The following is an 18,258-nucleotide window of genomic DNA, read 5'->3' as shown; positions in this document are numbered from 1 at the left end:
CCCCCCCCCCGACCCCCACCCCAGGTCCCTCTCTGACTGGCAGCTCTCCAGCCACTCATCCCCAAGCCTGTAGTGCTGCTGGGGGTTGTTGTGGCCCAAGGGCAGCCCCTGGCATTTGGCCTTATTGAAACTCCTCCAGTTGGGCTCAGCCCATGGCTCCAGCCTGTCCAGGTCTCTCTGCAGAGCCTCCCTACCCTCGAGCAGATCAACACTCCCACCCAACTGGTGTCATCTGCAAACTCACTGAGGGTGTACTTGATCCCCTTGTCTAGATCACCAATAAAGATGTTAAACAGGAGTGGCCCCAACACCAAGCCCTGAGGGACACCACTCGTGACCGGCCGCCAACTGGATTTAACTCAGTTCACCACAACTCTTTGGGCCCGGCCATCCAGACAGTTTTTTACGCAGTGAAGCGTGTAATCATCCAAGCCTCGAGCAACCAGTTTTGCCAGGAGAATGCTGTGGGCAATGGTGTCAAACGCCTTGCTAACGTCAAGGTAAACAACATCCACAGCCTTTCCCTCATCAAGCAGGTTGCCCTGACGCAGAAGGAGATCAGGTAAGTCAAGCAGGACCTGCCTTTCATAAACTCATGCTGACTGGGCCTGAGCATCTGGTTGTCCCGCATGTGTTGTGTGATGGTACTCAGGATGAGCTGCTCCATCAGCTTCCCGGGCACTGAAGTTAAGCTGACAGGCCTGTAATTTTCTGGATCACCCTTCTGACCATCCTTATAGATGGCCATCACACTGGCCAATTTCCAGTCTGTCAGGACCTCCCCGGTCAGCCAGATCTGCTGGTCAACGATGGAATGTGGCTTGGCAAGCACCCCAGCCAGCTCCTTCAGCACACTCGGTGTATCCCGTCCGGTCCCATAGACTTGAATGTGTCTGTGCAATGCAGCAGGTCCCTGACTGTCTCCTCCTGGACTGTGGGGGAGGTTGTTCTCTCAGTCTCTGTCTTCTGGCTGAGGAGGCTGGATTCCCTCAGTGCAACTACTCTTGTCATTAAAGACTGAGGCAAAGAAGGCATTAAGCCCCTCAGCCTTTTCCTCATCACTCGTGACCATGTTTCCTCCTGTATCTAGCAGGGGATGGAGACTCTCCCAGGTCTTTCCTTTGCTACTGACATACTAATAGAAACATTTCTTGTTCTCCTTGATTGCTGAAGCCACATTTATTTCCAGCTGGGCTTTAGCCTTCCTGATTTCCACCCTGCATAGCCTCACAGCCTCTTTGTAATCACTGTGAGTGGCTAGACCCTTCTTCAAAAGACTGTAAACTCTCCTTTTTCTCCCTGAGTTGCAGCCAAAGCTCCCTGTTCAGCCAGGGTGGTCTTCTCTGGCATTGGCTTCTCTTAGAGCACCTGGGGACCGCCTGCTCCTGAGCCATTAACACTTCCTTCTGAAAGAGCACCCAGCCTTCCTGTGCCCCTATACCCTTCAGGATCGTCTCCCAAAGGATCCTTTCAAGCAGGTGCCTAAATAAGACAAAGTCAGCCCTGTTGAAGTCCAGGATGTCAGTCCTGCTTAGCCCTCTCCTGGCATCTCTAAGAACAGAGAACACTGTTATTTCGTGATCTCTGTGCCCTAGTCGTCCTTCAACCACCACATCATCCACTAGTCCTTCTCTGTTCACAAAGAGGAGATCCAGCAGGGCACCTTCTCTGGTCGGTCCTCTCACCAGCTGTGTCAGGAAGTTGTCTGCCACCCATTCCAGGAATCTCCAGGACTGGTCCCGCTCTGCTGTGTTGTATTTCCAGCAGATGCCTGGGAAGTTAAAGTCCCCCACAAGAACGAGGGCAAGCGATCGTGAGATTTCTCCTAAATGCCTGTAGAATATTTCATCCACCTCTCTGTCCTGGGTGGGTGGCCTGTAGTGGACTCCTACTACAACAGCTGCCCTGTTGGCCTTCCCCCTGATTCTAACACAAAGACACTCCACTCTGTCTTCACTATGCTTATGCTCGAAGCAATCATAACAGTCCCTCACATACACCACCACCCCACCACCTCTCCTTCCTTGTCTATCCCTTCTAAAGAGCTTGTAGCCATCAACTGGCACACTCCAGTCCTGGCAGACATCCCACCATGTTTCTGTAATAGCCACGACATCATAATTTTCCTGTTTCATCACGGCTTCAAGCTCCCCCTGTTTGTTACCCATGCTCTGTGCATTGGTATACATGCACTTCAGATGGGCCAATGTTTTGCCCCCTTCCCTTTCAAATCTAGTTTAAAGCTCTGTCAATGAGCCCAGCTAACTCCTGCCCCAAGATCCTCTTCCCCCTCTGGGACAGGTGCATCCCTTCTAACGCCAAACGCTCTGGTGCCCTGTATACCAACCCATGACTGAAAAATCTAAAACCCTGACAGTAACACCAGCCTTGGAGCCACCAGTTCATCTGTTGAGCTCTCCGGTATTCTTCTTCATCCATCCCCGCAACTGAAGGGATGGAGGAGAACACAATTTGTGCCCCCGACCCCTTAATCAGTTTCCCCAAGGACCTGAAATCTCTCTTCATTGCTTTAGGACTTCTCCTGGTAATGTCGTCGCTACCTACCTGAAAAACTAAAAGAGGACGGTAGTCCTTGGGTCTCACTAGAGCGGGCAGTTTTGCCGTGAGGTCCTTGATGCAGGTCCCAGGGAGGCAGCAGACTTCCCTATGAATCAGGTCTGGTCTGCATATGGGGCCTTCGACACCCCTCAGAATGGAGTCACCCACTACAATGATCATCTCTTCTGGGGTTCTTTTCAGAACTGGTTTTTAATATCTGCTCCAGAATGAACCGGCCTTGCTGGACCTTGGTCTTCCTCCTCGTTTGTCTCATTTTCTTCCTCCTTCTCTTCTTCATTCAAAAGTTCTAGGGCCCCAAATCTATTGTGAAGAGGCACCATGGAGGGTGAGGGAGGTTGGGAGGGGATTTTCCTGCCTCCCTGAGCAGGGACCTGTTTCCAGCCTCCCCTGTCTCTTAGGTCCCCTCCTTCTGCCTGGTAGCAAGAGGATGAGGAGTTGCCTGCCTCTTCTGGAGCCTCCATTTGCTCCTGTTGCTTCAGGGATGCCAAGGTGCTACTCCACCAATCAGTTTCCCGTTCACACTCCCCAATACTTCTTAATCTCTCGACCTCTCCTTGAGTTCCGCCACCAGGCTGAGCAGGTCACCCAGCTGATCGCAGTGCACATGGGTGCTGTCACTCTGCCTTCCGGCAGGACTGACAGGCTCAGGCACTCCCTGCAGCCTGGGACCTGGACGGCTCCATGTTTGCGTGGCAGCTCCGTCCGGGTCGCCACGTTCTTTCTGGTGGTGGTTTTGACGCGAGTGGGGACCGTGGTTCAGTCCACCCGTGGAGGACAGTAAGATGGAACTAGCTCAGGTAAGTTCTAGGCCCCGGAGAGGGCCTGTGCCCTGCCTGCTCACCCTGTTTGCCCGCCCTGCTGCACAAAGCGCCTCACCCTTCTGATGCCGCTCGCACCGCCTCCCTGTCGCTCGCACCTCCTGCCCTGGGCACTGCTCTTGTCTGTGAGGGCCGTGGGGTGCCGTTGCTCCCGTCTGCACCCACTCCCTGCTGCCCTGTCAGCAGCAGCTCACTATTCCTGCTCCGGGGGGGTGGCTTGAGCGTCTCCCTCCTCCCTGGGCTTCTGCCTTCGCGTCCTGCGGTTTTCCACGGGTTTTTGATGTTTTTAAATGATTTTTTTTTTTATGCTATTAAAAAAGTCTCAAAATAAAGAAAAGAGTTACTCTTTAGGACAGCTCAAAAGGTAAATACAACATTTCTAATTAACCACTAGAGTCAAGTTTACTGACTTTATCCTTTTTGTTATCCTTATTTTTATATTCTTAAATTGTTTAACCTGTTAATAAGGCCCTGACAAACTTATCCTTGCAGAAATTATCATAGCTTTTTGAGTCAGGACGTCACTGCACAAGTTTTATCCCTGTTTTCAATTTCACAGAATCATCTATCCTTGCTCACTTGTCATTGGTGCCTAAAGTTCTCCCCCTGTTTTGTTTCTATATAAAACTTGCTGACAGCAGGTATCAGGGATTAAAAACTTAGTGATCCTCCAGTTATTCCCATCAAGAGTGCTTATGAGATTCTTGGAGCACAAGAGAAAGTAAGACTACTTTAAACTTCCCTAATAGCATTAAAAAGTTATGTAACATCATTTAAAAGTCACATAGAAATCACAAAGAAAGAAACGATGAGGTAAACTAGTACTGATGAAGAGTAAAATAGAACCTACTGGTTTGAAAAACAAACAGAACAGATTCTTTAAAATATCAGTATCTGAGTCCATAACAACTGTATTCTCTAGAAACTATCTTGTTTCAAAAGCTCGTGTATTCCTTGTGGCAAAAATCAAAGCAGTAAGACTACAGGGTGCATGAAGAGCAAAACATACCCACCCTAGAACAGGGAGTAACTGTGTAGGACTAGGAATAATGGTGTACCAAGGAAGGCCAACAAGTCCCTGCATCCCCAGCCAGCTTCATGAGTGGGCCCTCCTGGGGACAGGGACCAAGGTAGCACACACAGCAAGACTTTTTCCCAATTGAGCCAGGATTTGGGAAATTCCCCAAGAAGTATTCCAGCCCTTCTCTAACAAAAATTGGAGTCTCTCCCCAATAAATGAGAGACAAGATAGTTCCAAATTAAACTGGACTCTCCAATGCTTCAGTGCAGAAACTTTCTATATGACTGAACATTACGTAACAGAATAGGCCCAGTTTTAACCACTGATAGTGGTTAAATGGAATCACTACTGGAACAATATTGACAGCTAACTACATGGAGGACATCACCATTACCTGAGTGAGGTAAATCGTATCTTTCAACTTCTTTATGGGATCTGTGCTCTGGGGAAGCTTGAAATGATACCCAATCTGTTGTAGCATCTGATCATTGCCATTTTCGTGATGTTGTCGATGGAGAGAAAAATTGCTTGTGTAGGACCAGTCCTCAGTGGAGGAAATCTTTTAAAAAACCCACAAAATAGAGAAATCAGAATGAAAGGCAAACTGTGCATTTAATGACTGCCAGGATATTCAGGAAAGTATATCCATTACAGCCTACTGACATCACCCAAAAGCTTTACAATTCGTAGTATATTTCTATAGTGCCTCATGCAGTCATGCAAGGATTTGGAATCAGTAGCACCCTTGCTTATGCTCCTTGACAAATAAATGAAAACAGACATTGCTGTTGAACCCAGAAGAGCAACTTCTGACTCAATGACCTTTAACTTATTTGCCCTAAGGTTCAGTTTGGTCACAGGACCTCAGGGTTTGCCTGCATTCATAGTAAATCAGAAACCCTAGGATTAAGATGGAAGAATGTACTCTAGTCAAACACATTTAGGCATAAAAGCTACAGTAGTTAGTAGGGCTATAAATTCTAATAATGTGTATATTTTCAAAACCTTTCTCTGAAAACAAATGATGGGAAAACATTTTTCAACTAAAGACCACAATGCAGCATAACTCACAGAGCTATTATTGTCAAGCTTTCATCGTAATTACAATACATTGTAATCTCTATGAAGTCTTTTCATTTAAATTTGTTCCTTTTTAGGCCAGATTGAATCATTTTCATTGTTATTAATATGGATGAGTGTACTGATTATATCTCAAATAATATACTTTGTCCAGCAAATTGAAAGAAAAGTTCTGAACTCCTTCTAGTTGCATGCATGACTATCAACATGATATTCATCTCTCTCTGAACAAATGGACAAACAGCATGTCTCTGCTCCAACTGGATAAATAATATTGAATATACAATACCTAAATTTAACAGGAGACAAAACAAAATCCTGTTCTATGCAACACATAAAGAAACAAATTATTTTAGTAAAATAAATTGGTAAAAACAATAACAATCAATAGATTTTGGAATTCCGCACAATTCAGCATTTGTCATGTTTTTTCTCTTTCTAACAAACATGTATCTTTACACACAGCAAAAGGAAACAGATGTTAGGCGATCATTACTAAGCTATATATTAAATACAATTACTATTAAAATTAATAGTCTCATAATAGTCTCTCATCTAAACTTGGTTCCTTTTGCAACGTCAAGGTAGATACACTGAACACTGAGGAGCAAACCAGTACAGTTTCATCCCCTCCCTCCATAGCAGCACACACCTCTAACCCACCCATGTCATAATATACCTAACAAAGTGACATTATCCCAACTATAGTTTGGATGCTGTAGTCTGTTGGGAAGAGACTCATTGCCCTCACTAAATGAGAGCAGGGAGGATAGTAAGGTGTGCAAGCCCAGCCTTACCTTTTCAATTGTACTGAAGGAAGGCCAGGATTGAAATCCATATTCTGAAGCAAAACGCGTTTTAGGATACACTGTCCAGTTCCAACAGTCACTGCTGTAGTCATAAAAGTGAGTGTCACCATAATGTGTATCATAAGGATTCTGGGAGACCCAACCTTCTTTAACTGACTCCAAGCCATTGGTGGGACTGGATGCTATAAAAGGACGACTCTTATCTTCCTGGGATTTAAAAACAAAACAAAACCACAACCCCCTCACAAAGTGATTGGCTTTTATCATCTGAATACATAGATCGCATTTTGAAAAGGGGGCAGGGTGGAGGACAGGGAGAACATGCCTTTTCCAAATATCTGAGTCACCACTGAGGAAACATTCCCTTTTGTCTCCTAACATTTATCATCTTTACTTGCTTAATTAGCTTCTTATTTATGTTCTTGGAGAACAGCTGGGCATGATATTGCTTGCTCTGCTGTTCTAAGGGATTCTCTCCTCACATCAGAAGATTTTCTATCTTTATATGCTTCTAAATTCTTAATGAAAGCTATTTAAAGTGTGCCTTGTGAAAAATAAACTCCAGGAACATTAATATTTGAGTACTGTGACTTCTTTATGGAAAATCATTACTTTTGCAGTGTTTTTGCAGGAACAGGGCCATGATTCTCCCCTTTCTTATTAAGTGGTCACCTAAATTTAGTCCTAACAAAGCCAAGGTATTCTGCTCCTAAAGCCTGCATGGTAGCATTGCAGGTTATTGTCATTTTGGCTGGGTCTGCATGTTAAGATAGATGAGACTGTAAGAAGGGTTACATTTCAAATTGTTCAGAGCTGCCTTTATTTATAGCCTCGGTAGATTTAGTATAATAAATCTTTTAGTAGTACCCTACAAAGTACTGAAGGAATTATTTTGTAGGTATAATTCATTTAGCACCCTACTTGTAGTAAGATAGAGGCCTGAGTTACCAGTCACAAGTTACAGTAATTGGCTCCAATACAGCAAAGCACTTAGACATGTGCTTCATTTTAAGAAACAGTCCAGTTTCCCCCTCCTCCTTTTTTTTTTTTTTTTTTTTTTTTTTTTTTTTTTTTTTTTTTTTTTTTTGACATAAGTAATTAAGAATTAACGGAAACAATTTACTACAGGATATCATGGATTCTCTGAAGTATTTAGCTCAAACTCACAAGTCTTTTTAAGTTATTAAGCATTTAAGTATTTAAGTTTTTAACTTATACAGTCCAGTAGTTACAGGTTTCCTCAGCTGGCTTGTATTACACAGGACCTGAAATAATTTCACTGTATGGTTTCTTCTGGCACTTCAAATAGTTATTCCATGGGTTTAAAATAAAAGAGAGGCCATCTTGGATAGAAATGCTACACAAGTGAACTGTAACTAAAAAACAGTATCAAGCCAGAACACCTGACTTTGCTCCACATGCACTGGTCATCCAACTCACACAGCTAATCACAAACAAGATTCTAAAACCTTGCCAGTTCCAAAAAACCTCACTGAAATCTAGAATCAAAATGTTAAGCAGGTGTAAGACATCACTGTCATTTAGAATGCAGAACTGCCCTCAAGAGCAGGATCCTTTTTGGCAGGTTCTTTCAAACCTGGCCTAATTTTTATTGTTTCCTCGTATCTCAACTTTTCCAGTAAGAATGTATTCTAAATTCTCAGAGCATAGCTATTGTGACAATGACAGTAGCCTCCAATAACAAGCAATAATATTGTGGTCACCTACATACTGAGTGCCTGTCTCAGCAAAGGGAAACTTCAGGTCATGAGCCTCATAACATGAAATGTATCTCATCCTGAAAAGGACAGAGATTAGACTAAAATTATCATACTCTGAAGTCAATAAGGTCATACTATACAAGGGGTAACTGGGTAGGAACATGCCACTAGCATTTTTAGGTTAACAAAAACTCATACTCTTGTTGAAGAAGCAAGTTCTAACTCTCACAACATTTTGTCTCTTAGCTAACAGGAGTTTAGAATACTCACCTGTGGTTCAAGCATTGTTTGTTAATCCCTAAACAGTTATGTGACATCAGTTTGGGACTTTTAAATCAATTTCACTCTACATACACACATAAAAGTTAGTTAAGAGCAGATTCCACTAAATAATGAAGAACTGCAATACTTCTAGGAGAAGTAAAACTACAAAAGCTGTGCAAAATGGTAGTACCAAATCACAGCAGACTTCATCAGATTCCACATGCTTCTGATCTGCATGCTCACAGTTTAAGTGTTCTCCCAAAATATTTTATTTTGCCTTCATATACTGTAAAATACCAGCAGTTTGTTTTTCAAAACCACACAATATAATGACTACACAGCATGAGGACAATGTTTAGCATCACTTTTGTTTAACTTGCTCAAGCCAAAAACTGGAAGAGCACATCTTCATTAATTTCAACTGCTATTAAAAGGCATGAGTGTTGTTAAATCCTTCTTACAGTATCCTTCAACAAAATCGGCATAAAGGAAATCTGATCATCTAGATTAATTAATTAACGGACAAGTTGATTTTTGTCCACTGGAAGTGAAGGCATTTGTGGAGGTATTACAAATAGGAATGAAAAAAAGAAGCAAGATCCACTACATTTTCAAGTCTTTCTTTACATATCAAAGTGTTAGAGATTTAAGTAATTTTTTTGTTTGTTTTACTTTGAGGATAATCCTTGAGTTTAGAGAGTTGTTTACAAGAGCTTGGAAAGTGCAATTCCTCAATAAAGTGCTAGTTTTCATTTCCCAAAAGGATTTTTTAAAAAAAAGAAATCACAAGTTGTTCAAATGGCAAATGTTAAAACCTTTTTCCAAGCCATATCCCCTTACAGTTTCTTGAGATCACTTACAGTAAGAACAATTTCTCGGATGTTCTTCACATAAAGCATCACATAGTCTTTGATATAGACTTCTCTGTCAGCATAAGGTATGGAGAACCAGTTGCTTGCAATTGCTGCTTCATTTTCATTGTTACCACTCCACAGAATAATTGATGGATGGGATTTTAAACGCCTTACCTGAAATACAAATTACAGTTTCAGAAGTCAAGCAAAATTAATTCTCTAAGAAAAAAAAAATCACCTTATTGCTACTTGAATTACAAGTCCACATTCATATTACATAGGCTGAGCCTGTAATTCCTGGTTTTATCGGCACTGTTCACAGGGAATCCTCAGCTTTCCACAAGGCTCAAACTTTTGTAATACATACTTAAAAAGGGGCAAACTTTTAATATGCTGACATATATCCACCATATGCACATGTGTACCTCCATTCTCATCTATTCAGCCACATGTGAAGGTAAATTCTGTGCTAAGGCATGTTGCAACCATTAGAGCTCACTCTCAGTGAATGCTCTTTAACATCCTTGATAAAGGGCAGTTTGGACATGAGGAATGCCTGCACCTCTGCTTGACTGACTACTCCTACAAGTAAGTTAAAGGGAATTTAGCAGGGTTACATTTTGTGTCTGCTACATAAAGGTACACTAACAAACACTTCCAAATAAACATTTTTGGAAAGCTAACTTGTACAGTCAGTCAATCAAAAATAGGTAATGTGAAATAGAGCTTCAACACACAAACAAGATACCTGATGAGAAACTTCTGCTCTTATGGATTCTAAATAATACTGGTCAGTTGGATATAGTGCACATGCAAACATAAAATCCTGCCAAATCTACAGGGAAAAGGAAAGAAAATAATTAAAAATAAATCTGTTAGCACATCATTTTACATACTTGAAAAATATATGGTTATTGGGATGCACAATCCTTTGCTCAGACAGAAGTTATTTATCTCAAAAAGGATTAAACTGAAATGTTCTACTTGTTATTCTTGGAAAGTTCCACCAAAACAATCAAAGCCTCCATAGGGTTCAGTATGTGCATACATCACTGTGGTTTTCCTCAATATCAGTGTTACAAAATATTTACCCTTAGGAATTAGATCCTGACAGCCTCCACTGAGGAGTGGAATATTGCTCAGTAGATGGAGTTCAATAATTTTCAGTGGAATAATTAGAACCCATGCACTGCTCAGATGTGAATGTGGGGCAATCTCCAGCTGAACAGAACAATTTTGTATTTACTATTTTGCAGGTGTAAAGAGACAGTAATTCTTCTGATGTGGTATCAAGCACACTTCACAGGTGTTCAAGTGTATTTGTTAACAAAACACTTGCATATCAAATGCGCAAACTAATCTTAAAAAGAGCAAATCTTACCCAGTAAGAAGGGCAGAAAAAAACCTAGATCCTCTAACAACACAGTGATTCTTCTCTTAAAAGAAAGATCAAGTAGATACCACTAGAGAACAGCAAGCCTTTCAATTCAACAATGAATGCCATTTGTACCTTGAAGGAGAATTACAAAAAGGGGGAAAGGAAGAAGCCCATTGAGTTGGGTAAGATTTCTTGTTTTACCTGTTCTGGTTTTTAAATTGCTGTAACTTTGAGATTTGCTATCTCAAATGGAAAGATCTCTTGAAGAAGCACATTAACCCAAAGGAGTCTGTAGGACACTTTTCTGAACACCGTACTACATAAACAAGAGAGGGTGAGCCAGATGATCTCCTCATACAACTGCATTTCCTTGCAGTGAGAGCATGCTTTTCCATGACACTTTTCAGTATACATTCCCAAAGAAAACCAAAGATAGGGAACAGGACAGTGGGAGGTAACAGATCCATTAATAAATGTTACACTCCTAGCACCAAAAAAAAAAAGCAAAGCTACTGCTGAAGAATCACTCAGAATCTTTCAGTAACTGTGTAGAGTCAAAACTGTTGAAAGAAACTTTCTCTGTTTCCCTCAGTGAGCTGTCACTGTTTTTCCTTAAGCACAGTTTGACTAATGCACTTTTAAACCTCTGAAGACCATCAGAAGAAAAAAAGGCAAAAGCCTCCAGCACCACCCCCTCCAGAATAAGGGTCTGATTTTCTACATCTACTTGCTATTTTGGCTGCTAAATAAGATCTAAATCTTGTATAGAGCACTGTACAGACACAGATCTAAGTGGCCTACTTAGGTGCCTAGTGTCAAAAATGAAAGAACTGTAAGTGCTCAGAAGCCCTGAAAATCAGGGCAGTCATTCAGATGACTAAAATAGATGTAACTTTCTTTTTTTTTCAAGCACACACAGCAGAAGGCAGCAAGGTATCAGTTCTGTTTCCCTGCTTTTTATGCTGTAGAGTAAGACCAAACATACTTCTTGGGATTTTAATACCAGATGCAACTTGGTCTCCACTCATCTAGTCCCTATTTCATCAAAATTTATTAACATGTGTCTCCAAGCTCATATAATCAAAGGTACTCATCTAGGATTATCAGTGTTTGCAGCAGGTATTCCCCTTACAGCTACAGTTATATTCAATTATATCTTATTCAAAACGGCCCTTTCGATAAGGCCTTCCATGCTTGGTTTCAGGCCAAGTGAAATATTTTTGTTTTAAAAGTTTGTACCAGAAAAACCCCAAACCTTTTCAGCTATTTCTATAAAGGAAAAAAAAAACAAAACAAACCCACAAAACTTTTAAAAGAAATAAAATCCATTTCCACACCAGAGAAAAGCATGACTACCTTCTTCAGTGTTTTGACAACTCAGAGGTGGCTGAAAGCACAAAACTCAAATACAGCAGGCCTTAAATCCTCACTGAGGTCAGATTGCAAAGCCTTTGCTCTCAATCTGAGGCATATACTCAAGCACTCAGATTCTTCAGGAGGGCTATTCTCACATGAGTTGGCCCTAAACACAGCTACAGGGCTCCATAGTCTTGCTGCTGTGGAAAAAATATTATTTGACTTTGTGAATAATCCCCCTCCCATGCACTACTTGTTTCACAACTGAGTTGGTGTTGCAAGTCCCTGTTGATGCCTACAGTCCACAAAAGTTCCTCTATCAGGCTCATTGTTACAGCATAAACATCATCTTCCTGCATTAAGTGACAACACTAGTACTAGTCCCTCAGCCGTTCATTTCTTCTCTCCTTCCTTCTCAAGATAGTAGGAAATGTAGAACTGGGAGAGATCTACAGTATATGAAGATGAGAGGTTTGGTCTGAAAAGAGGTAGAAGAGAGAAAGTTAAAGCCACAGTCCTGCTCTGGTTTTGGCAAATGAGGGGGCAGGAAAGACAGTGGGAAGAAAAGGAAGAGAAGATGAAGGGGAGATTCTGGGCTAGGAAGGAAAGTGGAGATGAGGAACAGAGTTGTATGTAGCCTTAGTTACAAGAGAAAGTACAAGCTGGGTTTCTAATATAAAGTCTCCAAAATATCACTTCCAGTTTCAACTGACAGCCTCAGTAATCAGGAACCATTCAAATTAAAGTAATAAAAATAAAAATAATCAGGTTGGTCTGACTTCTCAGGTTGGTACTCTACCATGTCCCTTGGAAAGATAGCTAGAATTTATGTATTAATGCTCTTATTTTGTTCATTCAGAGTGGATTTTTATTTACAAGTTCTTGTCAGCTTTTTAAATAAGTGTTCTGTGTCTATTGTTTTTACCATTATTCCTATTTCATCACAAATATCATAAAACTCATCTTGTTCATATACTCCTCCTCCCCAAACACGAAGTGCGTTCATGTTAGCATCTGCTGCAGACTTCAAGAGTAGCCATAATCTGTCAAATACAAAAAGAAAATTTATACAAGATTTGTGAAACTGTATCACTTAGGAGTTTCTAAGGTAATACAAAAAACCCAAAACAAAACCAAACCACCCAAACATCATTAGCAGGCAGTCTAAGATTTATAACTCTGATAAAAAACAGACTATTTTGATAACTTCTAAGCCTGCATGTCTGGACAGAGATCTCAAACAGCAATTTTTTGTGCAGAAAAAGTTACTTGGTCCTGTTAACACTTATGAAATAGATGGAGTGACTCATGCAAGTAAGTGCTTTTACAGAAGTATTGGCAGGACCAGATTTAGAAATACTATATTTTATTAATCGGGTTGTTCTTTTCTCCTTAGATATTACTTGTTTTAAGTATCAATCACTTGAATTCAAATCCTCTTTTAAACACGCTCAGAAATCTATATTCTCTTCCCAAGTTCTACAATGCATAGCGAGAAGTGGGGAGAAGAAAGACTGAGACTCTGAATCTCATTTTAAGGGATTCAGGCTCCATTAAGTTCTCCTTAATCATGCTGGCAGCCTCTAAAGTGCATGCGAATGTACACTGCAGCATGCCCTGTTGTGTGGTTCCCCAGCAACCCAGAGAGAAGCTTAGTCAAAGTATGATGTGGCTCCCATCCCACCGGCACCCCTGGGGTGTTGTGTTATCGAAATCCAAGAAGTCTGGACCAGAGGGGAGAAACAGGCTATTATGCACTTATGTCTCCCTGCATGAGATGGATTAGGATATGGATGAAGTGCACTTCCTCAGAGTACCAATGAACATGTCCCACACAATAGGATCAGATACCTGAGGATCATCCCTAAAACTACCCAAAAGGCCAGTAATTTGTGGACAGCAAACAACCACCTTCCCATCAGTTACTGGACTTACATGCCTTGAACATCACTCAAATCTATTGAAGCTAATTAAGCCTTAATTTTGAGGCCTCCAACCCACAACAATTAGTGTCATACCTTGAAAAGACTTCCATCCACTAATGCCACCCTTTGATAGAGGGTGGATAGAGAATCGGGATCAAGAAAACATGTTCCTTTCTCCCTAGAGAACATGAAATGTGGCTTACGTGTCATAGGTCACTCTGTCCTGGAAGGAATCTGCTGGAATCCAGTTTGACCCCTTAATGAAAATGGGTCGGCCATTGATTCTGAAGTAGAAGCTCAGACCTGGTGAGCCAGGAATAGGCTCCTGAACAAGTTCTACTGTCCGAAAATAGGCCTGTGAAAATATGAAACTTAGATTTAAAGCAGACAAAAATAAATAAAAATAAAGAAAAACATTACAAAAGGTATTCAACTGAACACTAACAACTTAGAATTTGTCAAGGAGCAAAAGACATGGTCTCATATCTAAATTCCTGCTTGATTTAAACACACTGTAACAGGGCTAAAAAGAATCCTTCCAATAAACCTGTTCACTTTTTAAAATCACCATTAAGAGAGAAAGCACGTACAAAGGAGCGTGCATGTGCACATCTGTATATAAGTAAGAGACAGGTGCATGTTTGCTTGCTGCAGAATTCAGCCTAAAGTCCAGCTGAGGGCCAGCAAGAGGAATACAGTGGTTGCATTATATCAGACACACTATTTAATCTGCAATATCTTCCTTACAGGAGACTGCAGCAGCTCAGCTGTAAGTCTTGTCCCTGAATGACTAGCTTCAGGTTAATCCAGTAAAAGCAAATCTCTTTTTGCTGCCCTGAAATGATACCTTTTTAATACATGTAGCAATGAAGAAGAAAAAGATATGCAAGCAAACACAAATGCTAGTTTGGAAGTGAAGAACCCTCTAGCCATCACAGATGTGTTTGAACAGCATACTTGGCAATAAGGTTTCAGAGAGACCAGTTCAGCTAAATAACCACTATGTAAGGTATTAAAGGTCATTCCAGATAAAAGCACATCTCAAGCAGAAGCCAAACTTTTACAGCTGCTCTTTTAGCCTAATATCTGGTATCGTGTACTGCAGATGGTGAAACAAGAAAACATTCCTCCTTCCTGCTGCAGGTGAAAGAAAAGTTCTCAAGAAATCATTCTGGACATTTTCTGGGACTTTACTTCAGCCAATACAACAGTGCTTCTCTGAGGGGTATCTTGATTGCACTGACATAACCAGCCAATTCCACAGTCATGAGAGAGCAGTTAGTTGACTTCAATAACACTTTGCACTGACCCCTTATTTGTAGAGGTGTCTTCCCCACCTGTCATGAGGCAGATGCAGAGCAGATTCCACTTTAGGTTCCTGTGCAGCTACCAAGTGCTACAGGAAACATCTCTTTCAGGGAGGCTTTAGACTTCTTTTTCTCCTGCATCCTTATTCCAGTTCAGTTTACCTAGGCCAGAAAGAAAACTCTTTTTCTTTCTGGTTCCTGTTGCTCATTGTCGTAAGGAGATAACTGGGAAATTAAATACAGTAAAGGAAAGCTAATAGCAAATTTCAGCCAACTCACATCAAGCAAGAAGTTTGGGGCAGGAACCTCATTTTTTATAGAATACCCCTAAAATGGCAACCACTCCTCCCTCAGATGACTATTTGCTATACCTTTTCAAAAGGTCAGCTTGTAGGGTACAGCCTTGTCTCTCTCTGCCACAAGCTACAGTTGAGACAAGTATCTGTTAGTAAATCAGGCTAAAATTAACCGAGTTAAGTGCAAGTGATATACTTGTCTTTAAGATAAAATGTAATACTTTCTTTCACACACCAGACAAGGCTGAAGTTCAAGTGGAAAATTACTAATCCCACTGTGAAACTGTGTTTTTCAAACTTTCAGTTTCTCAAAAATCATTCAGATAGACAGAAAATTATTTCTAATGGTAGGGAAGACCAAGAAAATCACTGCTTTTTTTGATTCCTCTTTGGTGCTTCTTAGTCAATGGGACAGTTATTCATTAAACACCTGGACAGAGACAATGCACATGACAAACTCGATGTGTGACTGGAGGCCGCAGATCACTGACCTCAAGCTAAACCCCTCTGCCTCATGGCAATTACAAAAACACAGGAACTGAATTATTAAAGAAAAGGTACTTGCCCCAAGTGCTCCAGTGTTTTACAGTGTTACCCCAGTGGCAACAGAGGGTTAGTGGCAAGGGGAGCCCAGCATCTGTACCACTAAAGAAATTCCCAGCTACAGAAAAACTACAAAGTCAGACCACTGAGAGGACATTTCAGGCTCTCTGTCCAATATCTCTGTGCCCATACATGTGCTGAGGACAGTGTGTCCTGCCTTTTTTCTACTGTGATCCTGTTGTATGCTGGGTTGGTTGAATATAGACCAGCATGATAAACTTAGCTTTAGGACAACAGTCTTACAGTCATTCCTAGAATTTTGCAGATTTATTTTAACATGAGAAGTTGAATTAAAAAAACAACCAATATTTCAAAACATTCACAATTATCCTAACTACTGAGGGCTACAAAAGAAAAACTACATTATGAGTACTACACTAGCAAAAAAATTCTGACCTTCCTCCAGCAAATTCAGTTACTTGGAGAAAAACTCCTCAGACTCCTGTGCAGCTCTTTTTTTGTGGCACAAAATGAAATGGGATTTATCGTTGGAGCTCCCAAAGTATTTGGGAGGTCCTCTTAATGGATGTCATCAGGCAGGTTGGGACTCTCTCAGAGTGCATTTGTAATGGAGTATTTATATTACTAACAGAAGTAATGTGATATCACTTTATTCATGCTCAAGTGGAACCCATGCAACTGGCCAAATCTGAGGCAATCTGAGAGGCTGAAACACCCAGCCAGGACCACCCACAGAGCAGGAGCAAAAGGAAAAGCTCCTCAACCCCATCTCACATTCCCAGGCCTCCAGGGTTTGGTGCCTTTGTGTTCCCACTCCAAGGGGCCCAGGGGCCCAACAAGGCAACACAGCACCTCTTGTTGTTCCTATAGCAGCTTCCTTCTGCCTTGTGGGGTAAAGAAGGGCAAGGGGACACAACTAGCATCTGGCATGCTTGGTTATGTGCCTTTCTGGCTACTGAGACCTTGGCAACCTTGAAATTTGTCTGAAAGACTTTGCTTCCTGAGGACTGAACATTTCTCCCAGACTTGGAGCACACAGAAGTGGCTCTCTAGCCACCACAGACCAATCAGCTGGTTCTGTGCACAACTAAGAAACAGATACCGTCATTTTAAGTCATATACAAATGCTTTGTACCCAGTTAAGTGACCTGTGGATCACATTTGGCATTCCCAGATTTAGCAGTAGGAAAAGTAATAGGGATGAAGATGCCTAGAGCTGAAATAAGATCACAGAACGCCCCAGTGACCTAACAAATTAGCACGCAGCATGAAAGCAGTGTGAAAACTACAAAGCCAAAAGGAAAGACTTCTGGAAGTCATGTTAAAAGGCCTGCGGGGGAATGAAGGTGTAGAGGGAAGGAGGAAAAGACAGCTAGAGGTTAAGATCTTCCAAGTACTAAAAAAGCCTTCTGAAATAAAAAACTCTGATTACAGTGTTGAAGAAATAAGCATACAGAAAGATGGGGAAACAGAATTGAAAAGCAAGCTAATGCCTCATGAGGCAATGAAAGAGGTAATAAATTCATAGAAGTAGGCATGACAAGAAGAAAAGCAACTTATTAATAGCAAAAAGGACTGATAGACCTTCCCTCAAGAAAACCAATTTAATTTTGAGATCATTTCTGGCTATGACTTTGTTTCACATTATCCTGAGAAACAAACTCTAAACCAAAGTATTCAAATAGAAAAACAAAATAAAACCAAAACCAACTCTGTCCTGGATGTTGGCTTTATTCTCTTTTGGTTTTCTGTTACTCTCAACAGGAGTAAGTACTTCCCTCAGCCAAAGAGGTTCCCAGCACAGCTGGACAGAGCTCTATAGAGCTCCTGCAAGTACATACTGGGAGGCTACCCAGAAATATTCCCAAAGGATTAGTTAATGTTTTGGAGACTATTTGTCATGGTTCAACTGCAGCCAGCAGCTAAGCAGCAAGCATCCACTTAATCATTCCTCTGCCCCACTGCCCTGGTGGGAAAAAAAGTAAAACTTATGGGTTGAGATAAGAACAGTTTAACGACTGAAAATATAATAATAGTAATGAAAAGGAAAACAAAAAAAAAGACAGAGAAATAAAACACAAGAGAAGACAAGTGATGCACAATGCAACTGCTCATCACCTGCTGACCAATGCTCAGTCAGTCCCTAAGCAGCAATCAGCCCCCCCAGCCAACTCCTCCCAGTTTATATATGGACCATGACGTTCTATGGTATGGAATATCCCTTTGGCTAGTTCAGGTCAGCTGTGCTGGCCAGGCTCCCTCCCAGCTTCTTGTGCACCTGCTCA

General features: G+C 41.4%; 1 protein-coding gene across 1 annotated transcript in view; it reads right to left on the bottom strand.

Annotated features, from left to right (window-relative positions):
* MANBA (mannosidase beta) overlaps window positions 1-18,258 on the bottom strand; it is a 47,434-nt gene that overhangs the window by 17,511 nt on the left and 11,665 nt on the right. The window contains exons 5-10 of the mRNA XM_026847933.1: window positions 14,010-14,161; window positions 12,807-12,924; window positions 9,896-9,982; window positions 9,154-9,321; window positions 6,297-6,515; window positions 4,814-4,978 (exon numbers count right to left, since the gene is read on the bottom strand). Coding sequence (XP_026703734.1) covers window positions 4,814-4,978; window positions 6,297-6,515; window positions 9,154-9,321; window positions 9,896-9,982; window positions 12,807-12,924; window positions 14,010-14,161 — 909 coding nt within the window. The remainder of the gene's footprint in view (window positions 1-4,813; window positions 4,979-6,296; window positions 6,516-9,153; window positions 9,322-9,895; window positions 9,983-12,806; window positions 12,925-14,009; window positions 14,162-18,258) is intronic.

Source organism: Athene cunicularia (assembly GCF_003259725.1).
Source record: "Athene cunicularia isolate RWA chromosome 4 unlocalized genomic scaffold, athCun1 chr4_part2, whole genome shotgun sequence".
In the NCBI taxonomy this organism is placed as follows: domain Eukaryota; kingdom Metazoa; phylum Chordata; class Aves; order Strigiformes; family Strigidae; genus Athene; species Athene cunicularia.
The sequence above is the reverse complement of the archived record's forward strand: the minus strand, read 5'-3'. Positions and strand labels throughout refer to the sequence as shown.